Below are 16742 nucleotides of genomic sequence, written 5' to 3' on the forward strand. Positions count from 1 at the left end.
GCTGGCTGCATGGGAACTGGGTAAAGCATGTCACTGCCAGCTTTCTCCACTTGCCTGGTGACCTGTATGATGCAGCAGAGGCAGCCATAATCCCCCTTGGAACATAAATCCATTGGCCTGAGAACCACCGCGCTATGCCCCACAGTGTCTGCATTAAGCCCTGCTCAAGGAGAGTCTGAGCTCAGATCTGCCCAATCCTGCCCCACCTGATGGTTTTTCTCTACCCACTCTGGTAGGCGAAGACAAAAGACATAAACTCTTGGGACCTCTATGGCCCCGCAATCACCTGAGAAACCCAAGTATTTATCCTGGCCAATGTAGGGCAAGATTATATCCCCCTCCTACTACCACAGCTGATATTATCTTGAAAGCACCACCTCCTGTCTGGAGGCCAGTCAACTCAAGCCATTACAGCAACTCATAACAGAAAAATCCTGTACCCAAGGAAGGAGAAAACAACAGCTAATTCCACCACCTGCAACACCTTGGCCAACCAGAAGTCCAGAGTCTGTCCACGTGACAACTTCACCACTAGCATAACCATATTCAAGAAAATCAGCACACTAAACAAATCAACAACCAATGATTCCTACAGAGTCCACTTCAGTCCCCTGTCACCACCGGGGCAGGTGCTGGTATCCACAGCTGGAAGATCTAAAGATGACTCACATCACAGGACTCTGTAGGCACTCCCTAGCACTAGCCAGGAGCCGGGTAGCCCCACTGGGTGGCTAGACCTAGAAGAGCAATAGTAATCATTGCAGTCTGGCTCTCAGGAAGCCCAGTCCCTAGGGTAAGAGGGTGTGATGGTTAATATTGAGTGTCAACTTGATTGGATTGAAGGATGCAAAGTATTGTTCCTTGGTGTGTCTGCGAGGGTGTTGCCAAAGGACATTAACATTTGAGTCTGTGGACTAGGAAAGGCAGACTCACCCTCAATTCAGGGGGGCACAATCTAATCAGCTGCCAGCACAGCCAGAATAAAAGCAGGCAGAAGAACACGGAAAGACTAGAAAGGCTAAGTCTTCTGGCCTCCATGTTTCTCCCGAGCTGGATGTTTCCTGCTCTCAAACACCAGACTCCCAGATTCTTCAGCTTTTGGACTCTTGGACTCTCACCAGTCATTTGCCAGGGGCTCTCAGGCCTTCGGCCACAGACGGAAGGCTGCACTGTCAGCTTCCCTACTTTTGAGGTTTTGGAACTCGGACTGGCTTCCTAGTTCCTCAGCTTGCAGATAACCTGATGTGGGACTTCATTGTGACCGTGTGAATCAATTCTCCTAATAAACTCCCCTTCATATATACATCTATCCTATTAGTTCTGTCCATGTAGAGAACCCCGACATACAAGGGGAGAGCACCATATCAAGGGTTCACTCTGTGGGAAAAAAGAATCTGAACAGCAGCCCTTGAGGTCCAGATCTATCCACTGAAACAGTCTACTCAAATGAGAAGGAACCAAAAAAGTGATTCTGGTATGATGAAACAAGGTTCTTATAACACCCACAAAAGATCACACAAGCTCCCCAGCAATGGATCCAAGCTAAGAAGAAATCTGAACTGACAGATAAAGAATTTAGAAGGTTGACTGCATAGTATTCCATGGTGTATATGTGCCACATTTTCTTAATCCAATCTGTCACTGATGGACATTTGGGTTGATTCCAAGTCTTTGCTATTGTGAATAGTGCTGCAATAAACATACGTGTGCATGTGTCTTTAGAGCAGCATAATTTATAATCCTTTGGGTATATCCCCAGTAATGGGATGGCTGGGTCATATGGTACATCTAGTTCTAGATCCTTGAGGAATCGCCATACTGTTTTCCATAATGGTTGAACTAGTTTACAATCCCACCAACAGTGTAAAAGTGTTCCTATTTCTCCACATCCTCTCCAGCACCTGTTGTTTCCTGACTTTTTAATGATCGCCATTCTAACTGGTGTGAGATGGTATCTCATTGTGGTTTTGATTTGCATTTCTCTGATGGCCAGTGATGATGAGCATTTTTTCATGTGTTTGTTGGCTGTATGAATGTCTTCTTTTGAGAAATGTCTATTCATATCCTTTGCCCACTTTTTGATGGGGTTGTTTGTTTTTTTCTTGTAAATTTGTTGGAGTTCTTTGTAGGTTCTGGATATTAGCCCTTTGTCAGATGAGTAGATTGCAAAAATTTTCTCCCATTCTGTAGGTTGCCTGTTCACTCTGATGGTAGTTTCTTTTGCTGTGCAGAAGCTCTTTAGTTTAATGAGATCCCATTTGTCAATTTTGGCTTTTGCTGCCGTTGCTTTTGGTGTTTTAGACATGAAGTCTTTGCCCATGCCTATGTCCTGAATGGTACTACCTAGGTTTTCCTCTAGGATTTTTATGGTATTAGGTCTAACATTTAAGTCTCTAATCCATCTTGAATTAATTTTCGTATAAGGAGTAAGGAAAGGATCCAGTTTCAGCTTTCTACTTATGGCTAGCCAATTTTCCCAGCACCATTTATTAAATAGGGAATCCTTTCCCCATTTCTTGTTTCTCTCAGGTTTGTCAAAGATCAGATGGCTGTAGATGTGTGGTATTATTTCTGAGGACTCTGTTCTGTTCCATTGGTCTATATCTCTGTTTTGGTACCAGTACCATGCTGTTTTGGTTACTGTAGCCTTGTAGTATAGTTTGAAGTCAGGTAGCGTGATGCCTCCAGCTTTGTTCTTTTGACTTAGGATTGTCTTGGAGATGCGGGCTCTTTTTTGGTTCCATATGAACTTTAAAGCAGTTTTTTCCAATTCTGTGAAGAAACTCATTGGTAGCTTGATGGGGATGGCATTGAATCTATAAATTACCTTGGGCAGTATGGCCATTTTCACGATATTGATTCTTCCTATCCATGAGCATGGTATGTTCTTCCATTTGTTTGTGTCCTCTTTTATTTCGCTGAGCAGTGGTTTGTAGTTCTCCTTGAAGAGGTCCTTTACATCCCTTGTAAGTTGGATTCCTAGGTATTTTATTCTCTTTGAAGCAATTGTGAATGGAAGTTCATTCATGATTTGGCTCTCTGTTTGTCTGTTACTGGTGTATAAGAATGCTTGTGATTTTTGCACATTAATTTTGTATCCTGAGACTTTGCTGAAGTTGCTTATCAGCTTAAGGAGATTTTGGGCTGAGACAATGGGGTTTTCTAAATATACAATCATGTCATCTGCAAACAGGGACAATTTACATGGATGCAGCTGGAATCCATCATTCTTAGCAAACTATCACAAGAACAGAAAACCAAACACCGCATGTTCTCACTCATAGGTGGGAACTGAACAATGAGATCACTTGGACTCGGGAAGGGGAACATCACACACCGGGGCCTATCATGGGGAGGGGGGAGGGGGGAGGGATTGCATTGGGAGTTATACCTGATGTAAATGACGAGTTGATGGGTGCAGCACACCAACAAGGCACAAGTATACATATGTAACAAACCTGCACGTTATGCACATGTACCCTACAACTTACAGTATAATAATAATAAATAAATTAAAAAAAAAAAAAAAAAAAAGAAAATAAAAAAAAAAAAAAAAAAAAAAAAAAAAAAAAAAAAAAAAAAAAAAAAAAAAAAAAAAAAAAAATTAAAAAAAAAAAAAAAAAAAGAATTTAGAAGGTTGATTATTAAGCTACTCAAGGAGGTACCAGAGAAAGGTAAAAATCAAAGAAATTTTTTAAAAAATACAGGATATAGAAAAAAAGTCTCCAGAGAAATAGATATCACAAAGAAAGGACAATTACAACTTCTGGAAGTAAAAGACACACTTAGAGAAATACAAAATACACAGGAAAGTTTCAACAACAGACTAGAACAAGTAGAAGAAAGAATTTCAGAGTTTGAAGACAGGCTTTTGAATTAACCCAATCAGACCTTTAAAGACAAAGAAAAAAGAATTTAAAAAAAAAAAAAAAAAAGGAAAACGCCTCCAGGAAATTTGGGATTATGTTAAAATGACCAAATATGAGAATAACTGGTGTTCCTGAGGAAGAGGAGAAATCTAGAAATTTAGAAAATGTATTTGAGGGAATAGTCAATAAAAACTTCCCTGGTCTTGCTAGAGATCTAGGCATCCAAACACAGGAAGCTCAAAGAACACCCGGGAAGTTCATCAGAAAAAGATGATTGCCTAGGCACACAGTCATCAGGTTATCTAAAGTCAAGATAAACGAAATAATCTTAAGAGCTGTGAGACAAAAGCCTCTGGTAATCTATAAAGGAAAACCTATCAGATTAACAGCTCATTTCTCCTTACAAACCAGCAGGCCTTAGGGTCCTATCTTTACTCTGCTGAAACAAAATAACTGTCAGGTAAAAAGTTTGTATCCAGCAAAATGAAGTTTCATAAATGAAGGAGAGATAATCATTTTTAGACAAACAAATGCTGAGTTAATTTGCCACTACTAAGCCAGCACTACAAGAAATGCTTAAAAAGTTCTGAATCTTAAAACCTCAAAATGCACCAAAATAGAACCTCCTTAAAGCATAAATCTCACAGGGCCTATAAAACAACACCACAATGAAAACAAAACAAAACCCCAAGGTATTCAGGCAACAACTAGCATGATGAATAGAACAGTACCTCACATCTCAATACTAACATTGAATGTAAATGGCCAAAATGCTCCACTTAAAAGATACAGAATACCAGAATGGATAAAAATCCACCAACCAAATATGCTATCTGTTGTCTTCAAGAGACTCATCTAACACATAAGGACTCAAATTAACTCCAGGTAAAGAGGTGAAGATATTCCATGCAAATGAACACCAAAAGTGAGCAGGAGTAGCTATTCTTATATCAGACAAAACAGACTTTAAAGCAACAATGGTAAAAAAAATAAAGAAAAAGAGGGACATTATACAATGATAAAAGGATTAGTCTCCAACAGGAAAATGTCACAATCATAAATACATGCACCTAGCACTGGAGCTCCCAAATTTACCAAACAATTACTACTAGACATAAGAAATGAGATAGACGGCAACACCATAATAGTGGGGGACTTCAATACTCCACTGGCAGCACTAGACAGGTCATCAAAGCAGAAAGTCAACAAAGAAACAATGGACTTAAACTATACCCTGGAACAAATGGACTTAACAGATATATACACAACATTCTACCCAACAACTGCAGAATATACATTCTTATCATAGCACATGTTACATTCTCCAAGACAGACCATAAAACAGACAGGTCACAAAACAAGTCTCAATAAATTTAAGATAACTGAAATTATATCAAGTATTTTCTCAGACCACAGTGGAATAAAATTGAAAATGAACTCCAAAAGGAACCCTCAAAACCATACAAATACATGGAAATTAACTTATCTGCTCCTGAATGATCTTTGGGTCAACAATGAAATCAAGATGGAAATTAAAAAGTTATTTGAACTGAATGATGATAGCGACACAACCTATCAAAACCTCTGGGATACAGCAAAAGCAGTACTAAGAGGAAAGTTCATAGCATTAAATGCCTACATCAAAAAGTCTGAAAGAGCACAAACAGACAATCTAAGCTCACACCTCAAGAAATTAGAGAAACAAGAACAAAACGAACCCAAACCCTGCAGAAAAGAAATAACAAAGATCAGAGCAGAACTAAACGAAATTGAAACAAACAAACAAAAAAAGCAATACAAAAGATAAATAAAATGAAATGCTGGTTCCTTGAAAAGGTTAAAAAAAAAATTGATAGACCATTAGTGGGATTAACCAAGAAAAGAAGAGAGAAAGAGAGAAGAATCAAATAAGCTCAAGTAGAAATGAAATGGGAGATAATACAACTGATACCACAGAAATTAAAAAAAAATCATTCAACGCTACTATGAACACCTTCAGGCACACAAACTAGAAAACCCAGAGGAAAGGGATAAATTCCTGGAACTATACAACCCTCCTAGATTAAACTAGGAAGAAACAGAAACTCTGAAGAGACCAATAACAAGTAGTGAGATTGATACAGTAATAAAAGAAAAAATTGCCAACAAAAAAAGTCCAGGACCAGATGGATTCACAGCTAAATTCTATCACACATTCAAAGAAGAGTTGGTACCAATCCTACTGAAACTATTCCAAAAGATAGAGAAGAGGGAATCCTCCCTAAATCATTCTATGAAGTCATTATTGCCCTAATATTAAAACCAGGAAAGGACATAACAAAAAAAGAAAACTATAGACCAATATCCCTGATGAACACAGATGTAAAAATCCTCAACAAAATACTAAGTTACTGAATCCAACAGCATATTGAAAAGGTAATACATCACTTTCAAGTGGCTTTCATACCAGAGATGCAGGGTTGGTTTAACACATGCAAGTTAATAAATGTGATACACCACATAAACAGAATTAAAAACAAAAATGCTATCAATAGACGCAGAAAAAGCATTTGACAAAATCTAGCATTTCTTGTGATTAGAACCCTAGGCAAAATCAGCATAGAAGAAACACACCTTTAAGGAAGGAGACCACCTCTCCCATTGTCTCCTGTTTCATAAGAAAGCAAAAAGTTAAAAAAAAAAAAAAAGGCAGCAGAAGTGAGATCAATAGTCAGAGGGCTTGGTGCCAAGAACCGGGCCTGGTAGTTAAACATCAATTCCTGACCTAACCGTTGGTGTTATCCACAAATTCCAGACATTGTACGAGGAAGACTTGTGAAACTTTCTGTTCTGTTCTGCTAGCCCCTATCCCTGATGCATGTAGACCTCAGTCACATAGCCCCCACTTGCACAATGTATCATGACCCTTTCACATGGACCCCCTAGAGTTGTAAGCTGTTAAAAGGGACAGGAATCTTTACTTTGGGGAGCTTGGATCTTGAGACGTGCATCTACCAATGCTCCCAGCTGATTAAAGCCTCTTCCCTCATAAAACCAGTGTCCAAGAGGTTTTGTCTGCGACTGTTCCTGCTACACCTTAAGGTACTAAAAGCCATCAATGACAAACCCACAGGCAACATTACACTGAAAAGGGAAAAGTTGAAAATATTCCCCCTGAAAACTGGAATAAGACAATGATGCCCACTTTCACCACTTCTATTCATCACAGTAATGGAAGTCCTAGCCAGGGCAATCAGACAAGGGAAATAAATAAAGGCATCCACATCAGTAAAGAGGAAGTCAAACTGTCACTTTTTGCTGATGATATGATTGCATACCTAGAAAACCCTAAAGACTTATCCAAAAAGCAAGTAGATCTGATAAATGAATTCAGTAAAACTTCAGGATACAAAATTAATGTACACAAATCAGTAGCACTGCTATACACCAACACCAACCAAGCTGAGAATCAAATCAATAACTCAACCCTTTTAAAACAGCTGCAAATAAAATAAAATACTTAGGAATATACCTAACAAAGGAGGTGAAAGACCTCTACAAGGAAAACTACCAAACATTGCTCAAAGAAATCACAGACAACAAAAACAAATGGCAACACATCCCATGATTATGGATGAGTAGTATCAATACTGTGAAAATGACCATACTGCCAAAAGCAATCTATAAATTCAATGCAATTCCCATAAAAATACCATCATCATTCTTCACAGAACTAGAAAAAACAATCCTAAAAGTCCCAAGTTTACACATATTTATGTCTTTATGTAGGGCTTAGACAGAAAACTAAAACTAAAAGATGAGTAAATAATGGAAGAGTGTGTGTGTGTGTTCAGCTGTAGGAATAATTGTTATGCTCCGTTTTATATATTTAATACTAATAGTACAGATGCACAGGTATTTATCAGCACGCTATAGCAAATTTCGGAATCATTTAACATGTGTCCAAATATCTATTATCTTTTTGTGTTCTTTCTTTTCTCTTTCTGAACTTTATAAAATGGAGCTCGTTTTTAGGTAACATATCTCTAGCAAACATTGCCTGCAACACCAAGCCACCCACACTGAGGAACTTAAGTCTTGTGATGTTAATGAATGAGAATGTCTTTTCCTCCATGATCAAGTGAACAATTTCATATCATGATTTAATTTTAAAAATCAACAACCAATATGTTCTTAAGAAAAGCAAAGCAGTCTCCATTTTTTAAAGGTTATATATTATCTTTACATTTAGTTTAACGGGAAAAAAGTGAACATAACAAATACTGGTATTTCATATTCACAAGTCAGGTACAAGCCAACGTACGAAATGAACCTAACTTTTATAACCTAATGTCAAGCATTTGAACTATGATTTTTAAATTGTTATCCAATTAACTTACATTCTAATTCATATGCATGTAATTTGATGGAGCCATAGGAATTATGAAAGAACTTCAACAATTAATAAGGATAAGAATCTTTTCACAGTGAATGAAAGAAATCTTTCCCACAACAACATCAAAGGAAAAAGACACCCTAAAATCATGAACTTTTTTCTACAGGGCCGATTATCTAGGCATAAAGGATTGACAAAAGATTGACTTTGTCACTGAGCTTGTTAGGAAATGTGCAGATAAAGAAAATGTTATATTAATAAATCAGGTGAGTGATAGGGCAACTACCACTCAGATACACATAACTCTCAGACTGTACTTTTGAGGCACTATGCAACTCACACCACGAACACAAAAATTCTCTCCTTACTGAAATATATCAGGATAAGCCTCTCTCTTTTTAGTTACTTCAGCTCTAATAAAGAGAAACAGGATTTTCCAAATCATTGGTCAGAAAAATATTGAGCTGTCATAAATGTTCCTGCTGAAACCTATTAGGATTCCTGGCTATACTGCTGAATTTGGTGAATGGGATAGTGAGGGGGGTTTATGAAGAGAATCTTGCCAATTCTCCTCATGTTACAGGGATATTAAAAATGGAAGAAAAAAATGGACTTGAATACTTGTCATTATTTAAGGAACTAGAAAAGTCAAGAGGTTCCATAATTTAAGATCCTGATGACGAACTTTAGAGAATGTTTAGATTTAGGTTAAATTAATGGAGTTATTTAAAGAGGTGCTAATGCTATGGTAACTAAGATAAGATTTTTCATTTAAAAATGTTGATATTGTGGTGGCCAGGTATGGTGGCTCACACCTGTAATCCCAGCACTTTTGGAGGCTGAGATGGGTGGATCACTTGAGTCCAGGAGTTTGAGACCAGCCTGGGCAACACGGCAAAACCCCATCTCCACAAAAAAATTAGCCAGGCGTGTGGTATGCACCTGTAGTTCCAGCTACTTGGGAGACTCAGGTGAGAGGATCACCTGAGCCTGAGAGGCCAACGCTGCAGTGAGCTGCAGTGAGTTGTCATTGTGCCACCGCACTACAGCCTGGGTAACAGAGTGAGACTCTGTCTCAAAAACAGATGTTGATATTATGACTGAACATCTTCAGTATTAAGTATGTTGCATATTCTATTTAGCCTTAGTCTACTCTGAAAAATCCTTATTTTTCAAAACATAAAAATATGTCATAAGCAAGTGGAAAGGAGTTTTAACTCACAAGTCTCACATGGATAGAAGAAAAATAACACATGGAGCCAAGAAACAACTGTGAAGAAAAATCAGAAAACTATGTAACAACAACAAAAAAATCACAAAACAAGTGTATTGGCTTCTGGCCAGGTGCGGTGGCTCATGCCTGTAATCCCAGTACTTTGGGAGGCTGAGGCGGGTGGACTGCCTGAGGTCAGGAGTTCAAGACCAGCCTGGTCAACACAGCAAAACCCCAGCTCTACTAAAAATACAAAAAATTAGCCAGGCGTGGTGGTGCGAGCCTGTAATTCAGCTACTCGGGAGGTTGAGGCAGGAGAATCGCTTGAACTCGGGAGGCAGAGGTTGCAGTGAGCCAAGATTGTGCCACTGCACTCCAATCTGGGTGACAGAGTGAAACTCTGCCTCAAACACACACACACACACACACACACACACATATATATATATACATATAGGTTTCTCAGAAAACATTAATAGAAAGTTACAAAAACAAAACTGAGTGTCTCAACTCTTTCCTTTTTATAAATTGCCTTGAATGCTAATATTTTTTCATTTCTTATAAGAAAGTTTAATAGAATCAATTAACCCACCCTTAACTAATATTACTATAAAAACAATTTTTGATAAAAGATTAAATAATGCTTTCCCACTAAGATAAGAAACAAGACAAGTATGTCTGTTCTTGCCATTTCTATTCAACTCTGTATTGTAGGATTTAGTCAGTGCAATAAAGAAAAAGCAGGCCAGGGGTGGTAGCTCATGCCTGTAATCGGGTTCAAGACCCACCTGGCCAACACAGCAAGACCCTGTCTCTATAAAAAAGAAAATTTAAAAAAAGAAAAGCAATAAAAGGCATCAAGATCAGAAAGAAGGAGAACTGTCCTTACTAGTAGAGGACTATCATTTATGTAGACAATCCTATGAAATCTACATAAAAGCTACTGAACTAATAATCAAGTACAAGATGGTAGAGTTTAAAGCCAACACATGAAAAGAAAAAAAAGATCAATCAACTTTTTACAGCCTGGCAAGTACCATTAAACAATCAGAAATTAAAATTAAATCCTGCCCAAGTGTCAGGGTGAGTAAAAAAAAATTAAAAGAAAACTTTTGTAATAGTGTACAAAATACAAAATGGATAAATTTGCTTGAAAAATGTCTAAAACCAATATACTGAAAGCAACGACATATTGCTGAGAGACCTAAATAACTAGAGAGCGATGTGGCCTTAATGAATTGGAATATTTGATACTGTTAAAATTTCAGTTCTCTGCAAACTGATCTATACGTTCAACACAATCCTAATCACAATCTGAACAGGCATTTTTATAGAAACTGACAAGATGATTATAAAAATTCATATGGAAATGAAAGGAACCTAGATTAGCCAAACAACATAGAAAAAGAACAAAGTTGGAGGATTTACACTACTTCATGATTTGTTATAAAGCTACAGAAATCAATATAGTGTGCTTATTGGTAGAGGGATAAACACATAGGTCAACGGAATGGAAGAGTCCAGAAACAGATTCACACATATATGGATCAACTGATTTTCAACAAAGCTATAAGGTCTTTATTCTTTTCGAAAGTGGTTTTGGAACACCTATATATCAATATGTCTGGAAAAAAAATGTTTGAGAGTAACATTCTGGAAAAAAAAAGATTAAAAGAAAAAAAAAAAGAACATCAATCCATACTTGACTCTTCTATAAAGATTAACTCAAATGGACAATAAACCTAAATGTAAAACCTAACAGTATAAAACTTCTATCAGAATACACAGAGAAAAATCTTTGTGACTTTGGGTTAGGAAAATATTTCTTAGATACAACAACAAAAGCATAAGCCATGAAAGAAAAATAAACTGAACTTCATCAATACTAAGAACTGCTCTTTGAGGACACTGTTAAGAGATGAAAAGACAACCTACAGCTGGGAGAAAATAATTGCAAATCACAAATCTGATACAGGACTTATATCCAGAAGATACAAAAAATGTTCAAAACTCAGTAAGAGAACTAAAAACCCAATTTTAAAATAACGAGATTTGAAGACATACTTCACTAGAGAAGATTTGAACATATATTTGACCAGATTCAGATGGGAAAAAAGTACATGAAAAGAATCTCAGTCATTACGGAAATGTAATACAACTATCACATGACCCAGCCATTCCCCTCCTAGATATTTACCCAAGAGAAAGAAAAGCATATGTCTATGCAAAACTTGTACACAAATGCTCACAGCAGCTTTATCTGTAACAGCCCCAAACTAGAAACAACCCAAATGCCCACGAGCAGGTGAAAGGATAATCAAACTTGCTATAGCCATAGAATGGAATACTACTAATGGCAAAAAAACACAATTACTTTTACACCAACCTGATACTTGGCAATAAAAAATAATAAACTAGTGATAAGTGCAATAATGTGGATGAATCTCAAAATAATTATGCTGAGTGAAAGAAGGCAAAAAAGAGAGAAAGTGAATATACACTATATGATTTCACTTATATAAAGCTCTAGAAAATGCAAATTAATCTATAATAACAAAAATCAGATTAGTGGTTGCTTGGAGACCACAAAAAAAAATAACAAAAAACAAAAAGAAAGGGCAGGAGGGGGAAATTTCAAAGGGGCACAGGGAAACTTTTTGAAGTGATTAATATGTTAATTATCTTGATTGCAGTTATGGTTTCACAACTGCAAGCATGTCATAATTTATCAAATTGTACAGTTTATTGTTTGTTAATTAGATCTCAATAAAGCTGTTAAAAACATTTTTGTTTTTCGAGGCAGTCTCACTCGGTCGCCCAGGCTGGAGTGCAGTGGTGTGATCATGTCTCACTACAACCTTGACCTCCCAGGTTCAGGGAATCCTCTAACCTCAGCCTCCTGAGAAGCTGGGACAACTGCCATGCCATGCCCAGTTAATTTTTTAAGTTATTTTGTAGAGATGAGGTTTCACTATGTTGCCCAGGCTGGTCTCGAACTCCTGGGCTCAAGCAATCTTCCAGCCCTGGCCCTCCCACCTTGGCCTCACAAAGCACTGGGACTGTAGGCATGAGCCATGTGCTTGACCTGTAAACATTTTTTTAATGGCAAAAGGGATGATCTCAAAGATTAATCTCTAAATGTACTCTTCTAAATTAATCACTGAACTATTTTGGTCAAAGTCATCTTTACTATGGCAAGAATATTAAAATAATCAATTCCTTTGAAAAGCTGAATGATTTCTTCAGCAGAAATACGCAGAAGCTAATGAAATTATCACTTCACATTCACTTTTTTTTTTTTTTTGAGACAGGGTCTCACTCTGTCACCCGGGCTGGAGTATAGTGGTGTTATCATGGCTCACTGCAGCCTCAAACTCCTGGGCTCAAGTGATCTTTCCACCTCAGCCTCCAGAGTAGCTGGGACTACAGGCACATGCCACTAAACTTGGCTAATTACAAAAAAAAACTTTTTTTGTAGAGACACGGTTCCCAACATAGTCTCAACATCCTGGGCTCAAGTGATCCACCTGTCTTGGCCTCCCAAAGTGCTGGGACACAATATTTTTATATGTTGATGATTATTAGCAAGTTTTTGATGGATTCTAGATAAGAGAACATCCAGGAAAAGTACCCTAAAAATGAACAAACATACCTTGATTTGTGCAAAGGGTCTTTCATAACCTCCAACATACAGAAGACCAACATTCTGAGGAAGTAACCTACAAAGAAAAAAAAGCATTATTTATAAAATACTCCTTATGAGTAAGGTTGTATAATTATCAAAATTTGAATAATAGATACAATATAGATACATTATAAAATATATTAGATGGATGCCGTGAAAAAAGTAATTTTGTCTTTCACACTATGAGATAGTAACCAGCAAATAAATAATTTTATATTTCAGAAAATAATGGGAGCCAAGTGTGGCTGTGTGTGCCTACAGTCCCAGTTACTCGACAGACTGAAGCAGGAGGATTGCTTGACTCCAGGAGTCCAAGGTTGTAGTGTGCTATGACTGCACCTGTGAACAGCCACCCCCTTTAGTCTGGTCAATATAATGAGATCCCGTCTCAAATAATAATAATAAGTAAAATGTTGAGAATGAAAACTTAAATGTAGAACACTCTAACATATTAGTCATTATAACAAAATTACAGAGGGTCCTTGAATAACACAAATTTGAACAGCATGAGTCCACTTACACAGGGATCGTTTTTCAATAAAAGTTACACTGAGTGTGCCTGTCTCTCCTGCCTCCCCTTCCACCTCTTCCACCTCTTCTCCCTCTCCCACCACTGAGACAGCAAGACTAACCCGTCTTCCTCCTCCTTCTCAGCCAGCTCAATGTGAAGACGACAAGGATGAAGACGTGTATGATGATGTACCACCACTATGCAATGTACAGGAGATAATACAAACCTAAATACATCGGTACCAAAATCTAACAGGAAAACCTGACAAATACATAACCTTAACAAAAGGTACCCTCCACTAAGAGGTATAAGAGAGAAACTCACCATTAGAAAGTAGTGGAATAAAGGTATTTGCTATGAAGAGATCTGGAAAAGTTTGAATAGATGGGATTTGGGATTAGCCTCAAAGAGTGGGTAACACAAAGGGAAAAAAACAACATCCTGCGAAAAAGAAGATTTGAGACAAAGACAGCACAGGTACGGACAGAGTAAGGAATAATTTAGTTGGAGATGAGAACTCAAAAGAAGTTTAAAACTAACCATGAAGAATTTCAAATGGCATATACTTTATTTTGTAGGCAATATGGAGTCATATTAAAAGATGTACTTATTTCTTATAAAACAATAAACATGAAAATAAAAATCAAACCAAACAAAGGTCTAATATAAAAAAATGGTAATGATTATGGTCTCTGCATTATCCCTTCCTTCTTATTCCCACAGTTCTAATATGTCCTCACTCTTAAATGCAATGAAACATTGAGAATGAAGAAATACTATCATTATAACTGTGCTTGTGGAGTATGTAGGGAACTAGTAGTGGTGCGGGGTATAGGAAGCACATAATTAAATATTCTTGCATTTAACTGACCAAAATGTACATATATCTCATCTTTCTTTTATCACAAATCTTTACATAATGGACACTGTGAATAAATGGATACAACTTCAGTCTGAACATGATTATACATGAAGAAGAAAAAACAAATTGCCTATACTCCTTGCCCAGAGGAACTACGCAACGTCACTTCTCAAAGTCTCGACATTGAAAGTTAATGGCCTTTTAACTTAATAGATTTCTAATGATCTCTAGGATGGCTATAAATTCTATTGCATGAATCTCAGAATGGAACACTGTGTGGTATCTAGAGTCAAAACAAAAAATTAAACAACAATTGGAAACTCAAAACAATAAAAAACTTCTCGGCATGCCATATTGATATAATCACAGAAAATGAGAACACAAGATTATCATAACCATCTCTTTTAAATTCTGTTAGTGACTTCAAAACCCTACTTCAACAATTCCAGGATATACATTTATTTATAATTTAACTTCTCTGAAATTGAAATGCCTGTGATGCTAGGTGGTATCATCATAATAACCAGGTGACTGTTGTGAGGTAGTTGTGTGATTACCCTTCATTGACATGGTCTACTAAGACCATGAAAGCACAGTCTCATAGCAACTTAGATTCTATGAAATAAGGTACATATTTAGTCTCCTGGGAATATCCCTTGTACCCTATGTTCTATAAGAGCCTATAGGCCGGGCGTGGTGGCTCATGCCTGTAATCCTAGCACTGTGGGAAGCTGAGGAGGGCGGATCACCTGAGGTCAGGAGTTTGAGACCAGCCTGACCAACGTGGAGAAACCCCGTCTCTACTAAAAATCCAAAAATTAGCTGGGTGTGGTGGCGCACGCTTGTAATCCCAGCTACTCAGGTGGCTGAGGTAGGAGAATCGCTTGAACTCAGGAGGCGGAGGTTGAAGTGAGCCGAGATCATGTCATTGCACTCTAGCCTGGGCAACAAGAGTGAAACTCTTATCTCAAAAAAAAAAAAAAAAAAAAGAGCCTATAAAGTATTAAAGGGTCACTAAGAGAATATTAATAGCTGCTAAACACAATTCTGAATTAAGCCAACTTAGCAAAAACTTTCTTACATTTGGAATGTAAGTGATGACACTATAATTTGAAACATACTGTTGATGGTTACAAACACGACTAAAGGCATTTGTTTAGTAGATTCAAATAGGAAACATAGGAAATGTCCCCTAATCTAAGAAATGGAGAATTACTTAGCCCATCATTTGACAAATAAGAAATTAACCAACAAAATTTTAAATCTCTCCCAAATCATTGCTGGTATCATAAATTGAATGTTAGGTATATATAGCAGTAGTTTAATTTATTTCCTATATAACAAATGTTCACAGAAAGCTTGATAAAACCTCCTTTAGCAGCAGGAATAGTCACTGTTCATACAAATAGATGCTAGAAAAGGAAAAGAATAAAAGCTGCCTGACATTTAAAAATCAGTATGCCTCTAAATTACTACCCATATGCATTTCAGGAAGCTTGCCAATATACTATTTAGTGTGTCCCTCCCTCCAACTTGCCTAATAACTACCTTTCCCTAAATAAGAAATTTCTTAAATATATCAGTTAGCACATATATATGTATGTATGTATATTTCACTTTTAAAAATTACTAGTCTTTCTTTTAACATGTGTCATAAAAGCCTGCTATGCATAAGATAATACTTTGAGAACACAAATTCCCACTTTTAAAATGGATTTCTTTAAATATTTTTACCTTTCAAAAAGTATTTTTGCAAATTGTATACGTAATTATTGTCAAGTAATATGTACCATTTCATCATGCAGGGTGCTTATGTACAATATAGCAATCACACATTTTTAAATCCCCACAGTAAAGCATTAATTCAGCACTAATAAACACATTTATACATATATTTAAAAATAGAAGCCCTGACTTACTTGGTACCAGGTAATTGTTTAGCCCTTAAGTTAGGTGAACATTACCATAACCTTTATACAAATGCTAACAACTCTGAGATATTTGTTTGCAACTAAATGCTTCTATACTGTGGCTACCAAAGAGGATGTTTTTGGAAAGTAGCAATAAAGAGACACTGTTGGACACAAACAATCTATTACAGCTTTAGAAGTTAAGAATAGGCAAGACTAATATCTATTTTGCTTTCAATTTTCCAAACACAAACACTAACCAATATCTATTCTGAAAAGAAAGCCCCAAAATTGTTTCCAGAAAAGTTTCTCATAAA

The 16742-nt window shown here is 36.9% G+C and overlaps 1 protein-coding gene across 4 annotated transcripts in view; it reads right to left on the reverse strand.

The window, feature by feature from the left end:
- The window catches only part of RNGTT (RNA guanylyltransferase and 5'-phosphatase), a 335687-nt gene that overhangs the window by 49058 nt on the left and 269887 nt on the right, over nucleotides 1-16742 (reverse strand). For all 4 annotated transcript variants that reach the window (XM_021937590.1, XM_021937589.1, XM_021937592.2 and 1 more), the window contains one exon: nucleotides 13110-13176. In XM_021937590.1, coding sequence (XP_021793282.1) covers nucleotides 13110-13176 — 67 coding nt within the window. The remainder of the gene's footprint in view (nucleotides 1-13109; nucleotides 13177-16742) is intronic.

Source organism: Papio anubis, chromosome 6 (assembly GCF_008728515.1).
Source record: "Papio anubis isolate 15944 chromosome 6, Panubis1.0, whole genome shotgun sequence".
Taxonomy (NCBI): domain Eukaryota; kingdom Metazoa; phylum Chordata; class Mammalia; order Primates; family Cercopithecidae; genus Papio; species Papio anubis.